At 36.2% G+C, this 18089-nt stretch overlaps 1 protein-coding gene across 1 annotated transcript in view; it reads left to right on the plus strand.

Moving 5' to 3' along the window:
• Nucleotides 1-18089, plus strand: part of cd2ap (CD2 associated protein) — a 91075-nt gene that overhangs the window by 16884 nt on the left and 56102 nt on the right. Inside the window, exon 3 of the mRNA XM_088905539.1 lies at nucleotides 15656-15812. Within this exon, the coding sequence (XP_088761665.1) occupies nucleotides 15656-15812 (157 nt within the window). The remainder of the gene's footprint in view (nucleotides 1-15655; nucleotides 15813-18089) is intronic.

The following is an 18089-nucleotide window of genomic DNA, read 5'->3' on the forward strand; positions in this document are numbered from 1 at the left end:
CCTGAGTCTGTGGTCACTAAAAGATCCCGGTGCCCTGGGCTATCCCGATGTCCGGGCCAAATTTCCCCCCTTGGCCTTTACCTTGCCCTGCGATGGACTGGTGTACCCTGCCTTGCGCTCGTTGCTTGCTGGTTAGGCTCCAGCTTCCCGTGACACCGTATGGTATAAAGCCGTTTGGTAAATGACATGACATTAACCTTACTATTCCATTTGTAATAATGGGATTATATTTGCCCCTAAATAATGTTTCCCCCCATTTCTCCTTAGTCAGGGGGAAAGCGTCCTATCCAGAACCTATTCAGTAACTACTTCAGGCCAGAGTGGTCTGTTTCCTAATCAGAGTCGATCTAATAATCTTATCTTTTTAATGTTTTTAAATAAATGTTTTAGAAATGAATATATTTTTATACAATTGTATATCTCTATTTATTTTGTGCCTTAGGTTACTTATAAAATAGCATGAATCCTGTGTATGTAATATAACAAAGTGAATCAAATGGTTTTGCAAAATACCTGTTTATTTAAGTAAATACATAGAAATCTAACTTTAAAACCTAGATATGTATCTGTATATCATTTACTTAATTTCTGACCTCTTTAATGTCTTTATTTGTTCCCTTTGATTGTTTGGTTACTGCTGAAAGTACTACATTTCATGGGTCTCACATATCCTTTAAAAAGCATTTTTCAGATTTCAGAAGTCCTTATACAAGAGATGGTTGTTTTTGGCAATATTATCTTGCAGTCATTTTTTCCTATATTATGTTTTCCGGCAACAGTCATCTACAGTATGATAAGCTCAGAGTCAATTCCTTATCTAAAGGGGAAAAAGTAAGCATGAAGTGCACATACTGTACTGTAAGAGGATGTGCAAGAGAGAGGAAACTAACACACATATACACCACTTCAGTCGTTAGTTTAACATTAGTTGTGTTGTAGCACACAGAATCTGCATCATGACTCATGTCATGACCTCACGACATGTCAATGTGTCATGATGACTGGTAGTCCTGAGAGGGTAAAAGGATTTAGTGAGACTTGATTTTAACACATTCTCATTTGATTTTTTTTGTAATTTCTGTCTTCCTGATGTGAGTAGGTACTGTGTAATGAGTGTGTACTGGCTGTTCGGAATTTAAAACATGTATTGTTAGGTAATTAGATATTTTTCAGTATATTTTACTGTAATATTTGTTTTGTATGTTTCTCCATTTCCAGTAGAAAACATGCGCATTATTATTGGTTGGCTTAATAGGTACTCTTATCTGGGGCATCTTACCAAACAGTACATAACAGAAATACCAAAAGAAATCATTCAAATAAAATAGAAAAAAATCAAATAAACAGCAAGAAGGGCACATGGTACAGTGTCTGTGCAGTGCAGAACAGTGAAAACAATGTCCAAAGTGGTAAATGGCATGCACGGGAGGCATTATTGATTAGTAAGAGGGTTACCACTGCCAATGGACTGCCACCATTGAGTACAGTGCAATATTGGTTGATAGTAAAAATAAATGCAAAGTTATGGGCTAGTCTCCATTTGTGATCATTAGTTTTATTCTCTTACCTATATATGGGTTTCCTAAAGCTGAAGTATTTCTTTTAAAATAATTTTAAAGTAAATTCATCCAGTTCCTTAATTCCCTAAGCAAAGTCTGTTTTGCATAAAGTGCACAGTATTAGGCTGTTAACAAAAAGCATTTTCAGCAATTCAACAGGAAAGGAGTTGTAATGTGTGGTGTAAATTTCCACTATATATTAAGCACATGATTTGAATTGTTGGGAAAATAAAAGACTGTTAATTTTTAAAAGCATAACCATCTGGACTTGGCACACTTGTACAGAACATCAGTTGCTTTGGGCCAAAATGAACACGCATAATATATGTAGAAAATAAAACATATGAATGACCTAAACACATGTTTTTATCGTCCAGATGTATTCGGAGATATAAATATAAATGTATGGACTTTAATTAAACAATCTTTTTAATGGAAGAATAAAATCCCTTATAGATTTTTTTTAGGACACTGGGTATTCATTCTGTTTGTGTTTTTCTGTATCTAGAGCTATGACTGTAGATCCAAAGCTAGATATGTAGATATGACTACATATCTAGTTTATTTATCTGTTGATTAGTAGTCAACTGTAATGTACTTCTAATGTTTTTTTCTTTTTTCAAGCAATTTTGTTTTAAAATAAATTATTTTTGGTGAAGCAATTATTTATTGCTAAGTAATGGGGGGGGGGGATTGACAGTTTTACACAGTTTACACTTTTATGATTGATCATAATTAGAATAAATTGTTATTGATTTGGTTCTTGACCCAATTTCAATATCAGATTTAATTGTGTTAGCTTCTATGCAATGCACTGCAGCTTTGTTTGTATTAGACCTGGCACTGTATTAAATTCCAAGCTCCTTTTTGTACATTCTTGTGAGATTCTTGTCAAGTGAAATCAGCCTGGCTTTCCTCCTGCTCCAGAAGTTCTGGCTTCTTGCCCTGGCTGCTGTGGCTGATGAGTTGGCAGAGAGAAACACAGGTTACAATATGAAATTACAAAGTGGAGTACTGACTTTTGTTCTTCAGGGACAGTTTCTGTGCGTAATACAGAAATGCAGCAAGGAATAAGTAAACCAAGCAGAAATTCTCTCCAACAGTATATCTGTTGGATTATCAGAGTTTTTTTGTGAATGTCAGTTTTGTATTTTGTAGTAGGTGATCTCTTAAAAGGCAGGGAAATGGAATAATTGTTTAGGAAATGAATTGTAATGTATGCTTTGACAGGTGTATATTTTAGAGCAATTACAGTGGGTATAGAAAGTCACCACCCCCTTTCAAAATGTTCACCTAACGCCCAAAAAGACAAATAAAATCAGACCTTTTTTAGTTTTATTTACAAATTGTACCTTGGAACATCCAAGTGAAAAAAGAAAGCAACATTTCTGGAAAAAAAATTTTAAAAAAAAAGTAGAATAACTGGGTTGGATAAGAGAACACCCACCTGAGTTAATACTTATTGGGAAGACCTTTTGCTTGAATTACAGCCTTGAGTCTGTTTAGATGCATCTCTACCACCTTTGCGCATCTAGAGGGAGGAATATGTGCCCATTCCTCCTTACAGAATTGTTTAAGCTTAGTCAAACTGCATGGTGACTGTTGATGGACTGCTTTCTTCAAGTCATTCCAAAGATTTCGATGGGATTTAGGCCGGGGCTCTAAGTAGGCCACTCAAGGACATTCACCTTCAGCTACTGTATGGTTGCTTTGGCGGTGTGCTTTGGGTCATTGTCATGTTGAAAGGTGAACCATTGTCCCATTTTCAACTTCCTGGCTGAGGGCTGCAGGTTATTTTTCAATAATTTGCCTGTATTTTGTACCATCCATCTTCCCTTCTATCCTGACAAGTGCCCCAGTCCCAGCTGAAGAGAAATACCCCCACAACAGGGTGCTGCTACCACCATGCTTTACTGTAGGCATGGTGTTCTTTGGATGGTAAGATGTATTCAGTTTTTGCCAGGCGTACCATTTTGAATTCTGGCCAAAAAGTTCAATTTTGGTCTCATCTGACCACAGCACCTTTTGCAACTTGGCCACAGAGTCTTTAAGGTGATTTTTAGCAAAACATAAATGAGACTCGATGTGGCTTTTTTTAAGGAGTGGCTTTTTTCTTGCCACCCTCCCATACAGGCCAAATTTGGAGAGCGCTTGTGATTTTGTTGTCATACAGTATGCACATAATGACCAGTCTTTGCCATAAAGGCCTGTAGCTCGTTGCCGTCGGCCTCTTGGTTGCCTCTCTGATCAGTCTCCTTGCTCAGTCATCCAGTTTGGAGGGACGGCCTGATCTAGGCAAGGTCTGCCATACGCCTTCCACTTCTTAATAACGGTCTTGACTGTGCTCCATGGGATACCCATCTCCTGACTTTATACCGTCTCCTTTCCACAACTTTATCTTGAAGTTCTTTTGAAAGCACTTTTCCGCCCATAGTGGATTCTTTTCTTTGAAATGCACTTCCAAGCTGTGGAATTGTCTAGAAACAGATGTTTTTATTCTGAACTAATCAAAATAACCGCAGTTGATCACAGGTGGGAGCCAATTAGTTTGTTTTGTGATCTGTAAGGTGATTTACAAATGCAATTGTAAGGGGGGATGTTCACTTATCCAAATAAGGTATTTTACTGTTGTAATATTAATTAATTTTCAGAATGTTTTAGAATTGTATTTTCACTTGGCTAATGTGAGTTACTGTGTGTAAGTAAAAATGGAATAAAAATAAAAAAGCCTAATTTAATTTGTTTTTCTTTTCAGAGTTTAATACAACAAAAGGTACACATTTTGAAAGGGGGTGGTGACTTTCTATACCCACTGTATATGTCTGTTTTTTTATTTTCTGTTGATGCCCTGATGCATCTTCCCTCTGGCAAAAACATTTCCATATTAATGTCTTTACAGATATCTGTTTTTGTCTGCATAAGATTTAGAAGTCTTTTAGCCACAAGATGGCATTCTTGTGATGTAAAACTATTTTATTGCCTTGCTTGTTTTGTTGCTTTTGTTTTGGAAATACCTTAGGCAGATTTCGGTGCTCTTTAAATTTAAGAATTCCTAAAACATCTGTGCTGTTGTTAACTCCAGCATAAGATTTAATAGGATTTTGTTTTTCTTTCTGTGCCAAACTATCGATTGTTTTCTTATGTACACATTTTAATGCATACATTGTTTTAACAAAGAGCATTTGCACAGAAAGAAGAGTAATGTCTGTTATTAATACCAGTGTTATTATGTATTGTGCTGTGTTTAGCATAATACATTAAAAAAATATATTTTGAGCACTTACTATTAACTGCTCATCCCCAGAAAGCGAAAGACTGTGCAATGATTTTGTGCAGTATCTAACATTGATGGCATGAAGTTTGCACTCTTGATAGGCAGTTCAGTTTATTGTCATACTGTATGCACAAGTGCAGTGAAATGCTTATTTGCATAAATGCTCCAATTAAAAGACATTAAGGAAACACCAAAAACAAACACAGAACAGCGGCAGCAACAAAAACAAGATAAATAACATGCATCTTAGAAAAAAAAACATCAGTGTGAACCAGTGGTAGGGGTAGAGTTCAGTAATCTGATGGCTTGTGGGAAGAAACTGTTTCTGAATCTGGATGTTCGTGCCTTTATGCTCCTATAACGCTTACCAGAGGGAAGGGGGGAGAAAAATGAGAAACCAGGATGACTGATATCCTTAGCGATACTTCCGGCCTTTCTGAGACCGCGAGTAGTTAAAATAGTTCATGTAGGTAGCTGCGTCAGGATGGGTAGGCTGCAAAGGAACAGGTAACGGGTTTATTCCATACTGAAAAGAAAGGAAACCCAGTGTTTCGGCTGTGGAGCCTTCTTCAGGTGTGAGAAAGACAGGGTAGACAGCAAAGATTAAATAGCACAGAAGAACAAAAATTGGAAAAGTGGAGGAGGAGGGAGAGGGGAGAGGCAGAGAGGCCACTCAGGAAGTACAAAGTGGAGAGAAGATGACATGAGAAGATAGATGACAGAGAAGAGAGAGAAGATGACATGAAAATAAGCCTGTCATTGAGAGAAGGGGAAAGGTGTGAACCTAGTTTCAGGATGAGTTTAGTTTCTGTTGTCTTTCTGCTGTGGGAGTTGAGAAATCCTTTGAGAACAGAGACAGAGAGATCAAAGTAAAAATGTCTGAAATGAAAAGCTGAGGGAAGCTGTACTCCAATGATGGGCTGGGCACTCCATTGTGTTAATGGGCCTCATGACCAGCCTTTCAAAGCATTTCATTATGGAGGATGTGAGTGCGACCAATCTGTAATCATTAAAACAGGTCGCAGTATTTTTCTTTCACACTGGAATTATGGTAGTTTTCTTAAAAAACCCGGGAACGAAATGTTGTAAAAGTGAAAGAATAAAAATATCCTTAAAAACTGCAGCCAACTGGTCTGCACAGGAGTTAAGGACCCGTCCAGCAACGCCGTCTGGGCCAGTCGCCTTCTGTGTGTTCACCCGTCTGAAACTTTCCGCGACAGACACAGCTGTATCGTCAGTGGCTGGGAGCACCGCCGCCAGCGGTTCCGTGATTCCCTTCTCAAACCAAGGGTAATAGGCGTTCAGCTCATCCAGGAGAGAGAAATCAGGGGGGATGTACAGATGCAGCCATTCAAAGTGCGCGGCACAGACACCGCGGTACAGATACCGCAGGTATGATGACACGGCATACCGCGGTGCGTGATTGGTTGACCGACAGGGGCACTCGTGGTTCGTTGGTCTGTCGTAGAAAGACTTACTGTAAACGTCTTTACTGTGCCCGTTGTAGATATTGAATTTTACCACTGAAGGGAAATCTTAGTAGCTGAGCATAAAAAGAATAGGAGCATACTGTAACGCGTGTGAAGGCCATAAACGATATTAATTTTGGAACGTAAACATACAGTATATAGCTGGTCTTGGTACTTTAAAGAAAAAAATACACACCGTTATTCCATTTCTCCCTAAACATTGTAAGCTTCGAAGTCTTTAACTAACGTGATACCGGAGTCAACAAGCATACTTTTAGAATTTGATTAAAAGGGAATATAATATGGAATCGCGTATCTAAAGAATTTAATAACGGTATGATTATATCCGTGTACTGCGGCAGGGCTGTGTAGGGCTGTTTCGCCTGCCTGATCATGCGAGCTCTCTTGTAGCCTACTGGTCTAGGTGCGTGACTACCAACTAGTAAGTTGTGTGTTCGAATCCAGCTGGTGCTGAACTTTTATTTTAACAAACATTTCTTCGAAAAAATAGGTAAGCGATATTATGGACAATCAGTTGACTTTTATATTTCAAAATATCGCAACATGATCGATATTTGCGATATTTTGAACATATCTTCCCTTCTGACAGCGGTTCCCGCTTCTATTGTGTGTGTGTGTGCAACAGTAAATTTTTATAGAGAAATGGAGGCTGGACAGTATGCGTTACAATATAAACATTTATATTGATTTAAATCGTGTTCTGATTTAAATCGCAAACGCGTGTTTAATTATATGTGTTTTTAATCATAATCAGGCTAATGCATTTCTACATTTTCTGTATGAACCAGCTTAGAGGTTCATACAGAAAGACAGCTTGTGTTTAAATCGAGTGTAAGGTAATTTATGCTTCTAAAGTCATGGTCAGTATTATTGTACTGTGCTGTACTGTGTCACATTATTTTATAGCGTTTTTATTGCGTTATTAAATCCGGTGGCGCTGTGTTAGTTTCCTGACTCACATTATTTAAACTACCACATTGATCATTCATCTCTAAATAAACTTTATTTTATATAGCGTTTTAAGCGATTAGGTAATTAGATTGCTCATAAACCTAATCGCTTTTTCTACATAAACACAGCGTGATTGCTCTCTGAAAATGCTTTTCCTTTATTTTTAAAGTAGGCTCAGATTTCAACTATAGATCGTATTATTATAAACTTTCTTGGAAAAATGTATTTTATGTAAACCATGTTTGCTATTAATTCATTTAGGGCTAAAATACGTTCATTGTCTTCCAATCGAGTCGAGTTGACATTGGAAGCCTGCCACACCCGGACTGTTAAACCAACGCATTAGCACGTCAAAGCCCATTGAGCCAGTATTGGCTTTAGTATCCCCCCCTTCTCCCCTCAATTCAATTCAATTCAAGGTGTTTTATTTGCATGACAGATGGGTACAAGCAGTGTTGGGTATGTATATTGTAACGCTTACGGCAGACAGGCACTGTGTAAGAGCCGGCGCACCAGAGCAGCGCACCGAGGGAGCGTCTGCATTTCTAACTTAGTTTTTAAAATTAGTCAAGCAATATGAAGCATCTCCTTTTACTTAGTGCCTGAGCATAAAAAGAATAGGAGCATACTGCAACGCGTGTGAAGGCCATAAACGATATTAATTTTGGAACATAAACATACAGTATATGGCTGGTCTTGGTACTTTAAAGAAAAAAATACACACCAGTATTCCATTTCTCCCTAAACATTTTAAGCATCGAAGTCTTTAACTAACGTGATACCGGAGTCAACAAGCATACTTTTAGAATTTGATTAAAAGGGAATATAATATGGAATCGCGTATCTCAAGAAATTAATAACGATATAATTATATTCATGTTGCAAAAGAACTGCAACGGACATAAAAACTCCCTTGCTTTTAACAGAGCGTTCCATAATTTCTAACTACGAAAATGCCAGGTGAAAGGATTTGTAAACATATTTTGTTAAAGCAAGTCAGTTTTTTCCGCAACACATAAAAGACATTTTTCCAAGAAAGTTTAGCCTTTGTCACTAATGAAATCACTAAATAAAGACATAAATATAGAAATCTTAAGATTTGTTCTATTTAATGTTGGTAGCAGGATGAACTGTCAGAGTGTATATTTTGTCGCAGAGTTGCTGCAAGATGTTAACAGTGAAAAAGGTATTTAGAAATGAGTTATTTCAAGATGAAAATTTTCAGAATAATTGCAAATCTAGCAGGATAGAGAAAGCACAGAAAACTGGCAGTTAGATTGATCAGATTAGTATGAAAAGTCATTTAGCAAAGGGAATTAGAAGAGTGACAAACTAGTATACTTTAGATCTTTTTTTCTGAACCAGGGACAATCTGATCATGTTTCCCTATAACAATAATAAAAAACTTTATTTGATATATCACCATTAAAGGTGGCATCTCAAAGCAATACAGTAGATGTAAAAACAGATGAAAGGACCGCAGATTACAAAGTAAATGCATATAAGAAAGACAAGCAGTTAGAGGTGCTTCCAAAATTAGAAAATGAAGCAGATACAGACACTAAGTCTTCTGAAAAGAAAGGTTCTGAGGTTAGATTTAAACTGGCCTTGGTGTGTGTGTGTTTGTGTCTGTCTGTCCTGTGATGGACTGGCGCTATGTCCAGGGTGTATTCTGCCTTGTGTCCGTCGCTTACTGGGATAGGCTCCAAATCCTCTGTACTGGATAAAGAGATTAGAAATGGATGGAAGTAAAGGCACTGTGTGGATGGAACTATACACAGTGTTAGAAACCCACTATGAAATGGCAGCATCTCACTGAGAATAAAACATTTTATTATTTTATTAAAATATTTTATATCTTAAGGAAACAGCCTTTCCACCTCTCTTGCACATCAGTATCCATACCTAGTTATTTAAACAAATTGCCTCTAATTATAAACATCTTAATATGCTGGCTCTGTGGATCCGCATCAGCTATGTTTGCCCATTCCTTCAATTCATGTGCATCCAACACAGTTCAATGCCAGCAACTACACATAATCTAAAATACAATCCTTATTTCAGTATCTATGTAAACATATAGTCTGTTAACTTCATCATCTTCATCAAAAGTATGCCTAACCCCATTAGGAAGTGTTCTTGTTATAAGTGTATTCCTCAGCTTTCCCCAAACTATCTTCTTCTTGCCAACATCTCTAGTCTTTTATCCTGCAATAAATCAGCCAACACTTAAATCTCCAAAAGCTGCTTGTGTTAATTTCTTTAAATCACAAATATCATGTGTAAATACTGGCCATGTAATACTCTGCATTGTGGAATAATAGTTTATTTTAAAGGGAACTAGAGAAACTAAGAACTAGAGAAATCTAGTTTTTTTCTAGAATTAATAAATGCACATCCTGTTCACTGAGGAAATTAAATCCACACTGAGCAATCTTCAATATGTTCAGAATATGACAGCAAGAATCCTATCAGGGATGCATTACACCTGTTTTCAAGTCCTTGCACTGGTTACCTATCAGATTTCGAGTCAACTTCAAAATCCTTATCCTCCTTATATACTGTCCTACAACTGTTTAATATTATTGATCTCCGAATTATTGTACTTGACATGACTTCATTCAGCCTTTCCTGAACGTCTATGACAGGCAGAGAGAGTGCTGTTTCTGGTGCGATCTTTTACAGCTGACATTTCACTGTTTTAAACGAACAAGAAATTAGATTGCTCATAAATCACTTATTCTATATAAACACAGCGTAATTGCCCTCCGAAAATCTTCTTTTTCTTGTTCGTTTTAGAGACCTTGATCGAAACTGATTTTAGATGTCAGAAAGGATTTATTTTCTCTGTATTTCCTACATTGCTTTGTCGAGATTTTAACTTTATATCTAACTTTATATCTAGGCTCAGATTTCAACTATAAATCGTACAGTAATTAATAGCAGTAAATACTGATGTTTATACATAAAAAAGTCATGCCTTGGAGTATAGACCCCCAAAAGAAATGCCATAGACTCAAACTGCAAAATAAACACATACAGAAAGAAAGTATTTGTATTGTAATTGCAAATCCTGGTACTGTATGAGTGATTGGTATGACTTTCCTCATTACAAATCTCTTATTAGAATTTAAATTTCTCTGTAACTCCAGGTCAGAACAGAGAAAATGTAACTGCCTTAAGGAGTTTACGATTATGAAAAATAGAAGGATAAGCATGATACGTATGTCTTCTGTCATTTTCTAAGTCATGTTACTGAGCACCAAATCGTATTGAGAATATGAATCCATTTAAGGTTTATATCATTAAAGTAACGGTTTATTCCGTGCTGAAAATGTTTGTACCAGACTTTTTTGAGGCCTGTTTAATTGTGTCTGAAGTCTGATGTTGTAAATTTTATTGTTAAAAAGATCCATGAAAATGTCACTACTAAAGTTAGCTGGTACTGTTGGTACTGTAAGTGGCAAGTAGAGCTCATATTTTAGATTTTAAGGAAGCAACGGACACAAGGCAGAATACACCCTGGACATAGCGCCAGTCCATCACAGGACAGACAGACACAAACACACACACACCAGGGCCAGTTTTCCCATAAACCAATTAACTTACCAGTATGTTTTGGAGTGCAAGAGGGAGTCATATCACACATATGGAGAAAAACCATGTAACCCAGAGAGAACATGTAAACCCCACACACACAGGATGGCAGGAATTGAACCTAGGACCCCAGTGCTGCAAGATAGCAATGCTAACCACTTTGCCACCATTATAAATGGATGGATATCTTAGTTATCTTTCTAGTTCACAGGTTTGCATGCATAATTTAATTTTGAAAGCCACTGAGACATCAGGTACTACTGTTGTATTTATGAAAAAGAAACAAAACAAAAAACATACTAACAACTGTGCCATCCTACTCCTTAGCTAATACATTTTATTATTCATAAACAGTTAACATTGTTAGCAAAATATTTTGAATTATATTTAACCCTATTTTTTCTTTAGTTTTGTATTTAACTTATTATATGATAGTCAGACTTAATGTATATTTGAACAATGAAAATATATTTTTACAAGATTTTACATTAAGCACTTAAAATTAATATGGTTAATAATAGTAAACTGTAACATGCTGTAACAAGATCGGTTAAACTGCGAAGAAAATGCTTTCAGAGAAAATGTTTCAGGTGTGAAGAACATAGATCTCCAATGCAATTTCAACCAAACCTGTTCCCACACACCCTGCCCCCACTACCATTAGAATATACACAAAGCACTCAAATCTTTCGAGCTAATGATCAGGTGACCCGAGAGAGAGCGAGAGAAACACCAAGGGGTGCGGAACCAGGGAACTATTTACATGGAAAACGGGCGATCTCCCCAGACTGTCCGCCCGTTTCACTGTTACCTGGATACCTCTTTATTTAGAACTCACAGACACTGATTTTTAGTTTAGAAGGATTCAAGTAGGGTTTTAGATGAAAGGCAGCGACCTTAATCAAGCCCAAATCACAATTGAACCCATTCAGAGCCTACATTACATTTTAGCGTTTCATTCTGAGCAGAAGACCCTCACACCTGAAGAAGGGGGAGGTGTTTTTCGCTGGAAATCTCGCCTGCTTCTACTTTACAACCGGAGTGCTGGCTGTGACGAATTAAACCGGTTTTACAAGTTTCAATCACAGACCATGTGACATGGGAGTCAGGAAACTCCACCGGATTTGATAACGCTATAAAAACGCTATAAAATAATGTGACTTGGCACAGAACAAGTTTACAGCACAGTTCAATAATAAATGCTGACCATGACTTTAGAAGCATAAATTGCCTTACACTCAATTTAAACACAAGCTGTCTTTAGCCCTCTAAGCTGGTTCATACAGAAATGTAGAGATCCAGGCTCAGAACACACAGCTTCATTAGCGAATACATATGCAGGACAACTAGAGAAGACGTTTTACAGAGGATGGATTTTTATAAACATCCCATCAGTGACATCACTGAAGTCAACTCCTAGGTACTGTAACTGTCGTGTGGATAGTTTCACAAGAATCAGACAAAGGTTTAAGCATCGCTTGTTCTAGATAAAACTGCATAAAAAAAACAACAACCCATAATGTACTTCTTTGCGGCTCTGTTTGCCCAAATCATATATTCACAACGTGAAATCTAGAAAATAATATTACGTAACCAAAATCCGCAATATGGAAACAGAACCTGTGTAATTGTTGATAGATGATGTACTCGTAACATTTTTTCAAAACGAACTACAACATTTAAAAAATGACTTGTATGTACTTGATATCTCTAATCAATCCACGGGTCCCAGCACGAAACGAAACTAAAACGCATACCGTTTCGCGCTTCTTATTAGTTGCTCAAAAGTAATTTGACCTTATGAAATGCATAATATAAACCTAGAAACATATACGTGAGCAGTACTTAAGCACTGTAGTATCGGTGTTAAGACATACCTCTCAAATACTGTAAATCAAGTTAAAAATATCTCAAGACAGATTCTGGTCATAATGAAACCATGTTTCGTGTATGTTTTCTTTAAAGTACCGAGACCAGCCATATACTGTATGTTTATGTTCCAAAATTAATATCGTTTATGGCCTTCACACGCGTTGCAGTATGCTCCTATTCTTTTTATGCTCAGCTACTAAGATTTCCCTTCAGTGGTAAAATTAGATATGAATAGTCAATACTTAAACGGGCACAGTTAAGACATTAAATATACATATACATACTGTATACAGTACAGTTTGCATACGGTAATATGTTTATGTTCCTAAATCAATCTCTTTTATGAGCATGTGAAAGGCATGGTGAATCACTGTACTTTGCATGATTGGAAACAAATGCGTGATTGCGAAATGCTGTGGTGTTACTTTTACAAAGACGGTCAATGAAAAAAAGAATGTTGACCAGGGCAATACTTTGAGTTTACACTTACAGCTTGTCCAAGGTCATTCATTATTAATACTATTAGTAATATCTTCGTTAAAGACTTTGATGGCCACAGCTCAAACATGAGAGGTTGAGCTTTATTAGCTCCACCTTGCGGAAATTCCGGATACTATTATTTTGCTTGTCGTATTATAGGAGAATTTACGGTAACTCGCGGTATTTACCGGTAGCTTGCGGTAGACTGCGTACAGCGTACCGCAAAATAATGCGGTATCGCCCGCGCATTTTGAATGGCTGCATCTGTAACACTGCTTATTTTAGCTTTATGGTTTGTTGTTGTCTGAATACCCCACTACATTTGGCTCACATCGGCAGAGGCAGCTTGTATTTCTATCTTGTTAGGGTATTGCCTTTTAGTGTGCCTGATAGCTCTCCGTAGGTCATACCTCGCTTTCTTATAAAGGTCCAGATTGCCAGATTTAAAGGCCTTAGATCGTGCCCAGAATTTACTTCGGATATCGATGTTAAACCATGGTTTCTGGTTGGGGAAAAAGCTAACTGTTTTTGTGAGGAAACAGTCATCCACCAGGGTGTAATATACACCATAGGCATAATGATAGATGAAAATTCTCTAGGTAGGTAGAAAGGGCAACATTTTACTGTAAGATATTACAGGTATATCTTACAGTAAACAGTGCATAAAGGAGTTTTGCAGTTTTGTAGCAGGGATAATATTCAACAGACTATATCTCCAGTTCACCTATGTCCCATAACCTCAGTCAGTTGGTGGTCTAGTGTATGTAGCACTCGGCACTACATGCATGTATTGCAATCTCTCAAGAATGATCAATTAATTAATTATGACTAAACATAATTATCTTCCAAAATCTTGATGGTTTATTTTTCTAAAACCATACATACATAAGGGCGGCATAGTGACACACTGGTGAGCATCAGTGTGTATGAGAGTGTTATCTTCTTGGATATCCTGAGGAAATGTTTGCATCATAGGGTGCACTTGGTCACCTAAAATGTTTTTGTATTCCTTGGCCATAATTCTACCATGCGGAATAATACGTATGGACTTCCTTTGGCTTTCTCCAAACTTAAACCCATCCAGATGTATAAAAAAGAGTAAAAGACAACTCATCAGGCCATATTACTTTCTCCTACTGCTTGAACGTCCCTATCACAAATATCAGCTTTTTGAAGCTTACCACATAGTTTTTGTTGAGACTGTCAGGATGTGTAGATTCAGTTCTGTGGTAATTTTTGAGTCTGTTGGTTTGTGGTTTTTAGCAACTATCCTATTAAGTGACAGTCTGACCTTGTTGGTGAGCTTCGACTTGCGGCCACTGTTCCTCTTTCCTGATGCCGTTTTCCCTTGTTTGGTATATGTTGTCATGATTTATGACACTGTTCCCTATTACACATTAAATAATTTTGCTGTTTCTTTTACAGACTCACCTACAATTCAGGCACCAACTACTTGACCTCTTTCATAACTTAGATTTGTTGCATTAGAAACTTGTTAGTTGTTAGTTTTAAGAGATTTTATAATGGAAACATATTGATGATTAGTATTGAAATCAATGTGAAATATAAGTGTAGAATCCTTTTTAATTGTGATGTACTTCAAAATACTTGTCCCTTTTCATTAGGCGTTTACTTTATTTTGTCCACCGCCTGTAGTTCCTAACAGAAAATAGATGAATTAAGGATAGACATTCCACTAGATGAACGTGTTTGAAATTAAATATAACAGAATTCAAACACATGATAAAATTTGCTGTCTTTTCTCAGAGGTTCTCATGTATAAATATTGTTGAAAATGTGATGAAAGAAAAAAATAAAACAACTTTCCAAAAAACAAAGCATTACAAAACTTAACGCCCTGTATATGTATTGGATTACAAGTGTATGTTTTTATTTTGATTTAATTTTAATTTTTTTAGCTGATTTACATATTTTCTGTTGAGGGTATGACTGTCTGTCACTGTGCAATTGATCCCATGTCGACAGTAACAAAAGTGGAAAACAAAATACTGTGCATTGAAAACCCTGAAGTATAACAAGCTGATCCCTTTAAATCTTAAAACAGCTTTTTGGTAATTGTCAAGTCTTTAGCTTATTAATAAGACCTTTGATTCTGAAACATCTAAAACAATTCTGTTCAGTGATCACAACAGAAAGTTGTTTTCAAAGTTTTATAATACACTCTAAAAAGAAAGCTTTAAAGTAGTGGCACCTGCCATTTTACAGATATAGTCTTGTAAGAATAGAAAAGTTCTCTTTGGTAGATATAAAAAAGATTTCTCTTTTATCTTGAGCCTGGTTTAGATGGAGTATGTGGCACATATTCAATTTGTGAAAGAAAGTGTGTGTCTGTATAATATTGTAAATTGGCATTTAGATATTTCTTGAACAGATTCAAGACTGTATGTTTTTGTTCCTTTGTTTTCTTAAAGGAGATAAAGAAAGAGACAGAATCGAAAGATGAATTGAGGCCAGTTAGGAGAGAGAGATCGTCAGGCAATGTGGCCAGTCTTGTACAGAGGATGAGCACTTATGGTTTTCCAGCGGGTGGATTCCAACCACAGTCAAACCCCAGGAGTTTCAGAAGGAGTAAGTAACTACAGCTGACAGTTTTCAACAAAATCTGTTCTTTAAAGGGTGACATTTTTATTTCTTAGCTAATGTTGATCAGCTACAGATAAAAACAGATACATTTGCATTTTAAGCTATGATAAATTTATACTTCTGTCATAGTCCGATTGCCAGTAATCCTTGATTACGATACAATTTATCAGTGCCATTGATTGAGACTCTGATGTAGTTGTGTATGTAGTTAAATTTGCAGATTATACAAAAGTATGAGGAAGCAAACAGGAGCAGCAGGAAGGGAGATGAAAATAAACTGTGATAAACTCATCAAACATCATGGATTAAATCAAGTGCAAATACTGAGAGCTAAGATATCCAAGATGAGTTTTAACATGGATTAGTAGCAATTGTTGCTGGGGCTATAAGTCAGTGCTTCAGCCATTTATTCATCACTTCTACATAGAAAAAAGAAAATATTTGAAAGCAGCTTCTTTTTATAGGCAAGTCAGGAAAGTGTCTGAACAGAGGTCTAGCCTGTCTGATCAAGAAATTGAAAGCTACAAGGAAAAGTACATTTCTAAACCTTGCAGTTGACTTGCAGTAGCAAAAACAGGAACAGCAAAGCAGAAAATGACATTGCAGCAAGTTGTGCATCTCTTTATAGATTTGCTTCCCTTTTCCCCTTTGAAAGTAAGACTTCTACTTCCTTAAGACATTAACATTGGTTTTTGCATCATTGACACTTCTAAACATTTTCATGTTTTCCTGTCAAAAGCTTATCATCACTCCTCCCAGTATTTTACTTTGGGAATTAAATTATGCTCCACTGCCTTAAAGATGACGAAAATCTGTGATTTTTGGACAAATGTATGAACTGTGTAGATCTTTGTGACTGTCGTCAATACTTTCTTTAGTGAAAAGTTGAGATCTTTCTACTGTATCTGATTTTAACCGGTAGAGTATATGTCATGTAAAAGTGTTTCCTGGTGTACATCGCTTCATTTCAAAAAGGTTAATTCTGACACAAAGGACAAAATAAAGTTCAGAAAATAATGCAGATATTGCACCATAGTAATAGAGCAAAAAAGACATTTGTGTTTAAAAAGGAGGCGCACGTTAAAAGATAAATAACCATTATTAATTTTTATTTGAAGAGTTAAACTAAAGACAAGGAAGTGCTATGTGAGAAATCTTACTAACACTGAAATAATGACCACAGAAGATATGGAAATAGATTGAATTTTCATAATTGTGGAAATAGTTTGATTTAAATTTTATATATGCTAGTAATTCTTATTGTTGTGCTGTATATTTACTTTTTTATTCTGTATGTTCATAGGCTGCTAATGTATTTAGCTACAACACAACTTATGGAAAACATTTTTTGTGTTAAAGTTTGTTAAAGTAAAATGTTTCAAAGTTTGTTTTACAAACCTAAAGTGTAGTTTAAGCTTGAATTCAATGGCTTTTTTATCCTAAAATATTTTTGATTTTTGGTTTTGATATAAAAAAATTAAAAGAATGCAAATGATTGTTGAAAAAAAATATTTTTTCAATGTACTGAAATTTTATTATACAAAACTTTGGTATATTTATAGTCCTGATTATGTATATAAGAATACGACATTCTTATAAATGTATGTTCTTAAGGTGATCAGTCATTTCCTTCTTCCTGAATAATGTTAAGGTTTCTGTAATTTATTGAAATTATTGTTCTTAACTGAAATCAAAAAACATTAATGTAACTTCAATAACTTTACATTAATAAAACCTTACTTCAGTTTGTAAGTTTGTTTGAATTCATGAAATTCAGACTCTGACCTAACATTTTGCTTGCATGAAAATAAAACAGAGAACCTTAAGAAATCCGACATGCTAAAATATAAATAATATATGCACAGGCTTTGTAAAGTTTAAAACTTAAGCCACAGTGCCTGCAGTTTAGTTCTGAGTATGAGTCAAGTTTAGCAACATTTTCTATTCTGTGTGCTAGACGTTCCCAGTGTTCATGTACTGTACAGCTGTGTTTGATTAAAGAGGTGTGGACTGCCTTGCTGAAATGTCAACTCTTGCGGCCAGTGGCTTATGGACTGAGAATTAATAGTTTGTCAGCTTAAGAATTGTTTTGGGTGTGCATTTCCTGGAAGGTATGTTTTACAAGTAGTTCTAAACAATACCAATAGGTGTAACAGACTTTGACATTACTGTTGTATATTGGAATTAGTTCTGCAAGGACTGGGTGATCTAGTATTCAGCAGCCATATCACTCTGCAACTCACAACTGGCAACCCACTGAAG

Source organism: Atractosteus spatula, chromosome 2 (genome assembly GCF_055471065.1).
Source record: "Atractosteus spatula isolate fAtrSpa1 chromosome 2, fAtrSpa1.hap1, whole genome shotgun sequence".
NCBI classification, from domain to species: Eukaryota; Metazoa; Chordata; class Actinopteri; order Semionotiformes; family Lepisosteidae; genus Atractosteus; species Atractosteus spatula.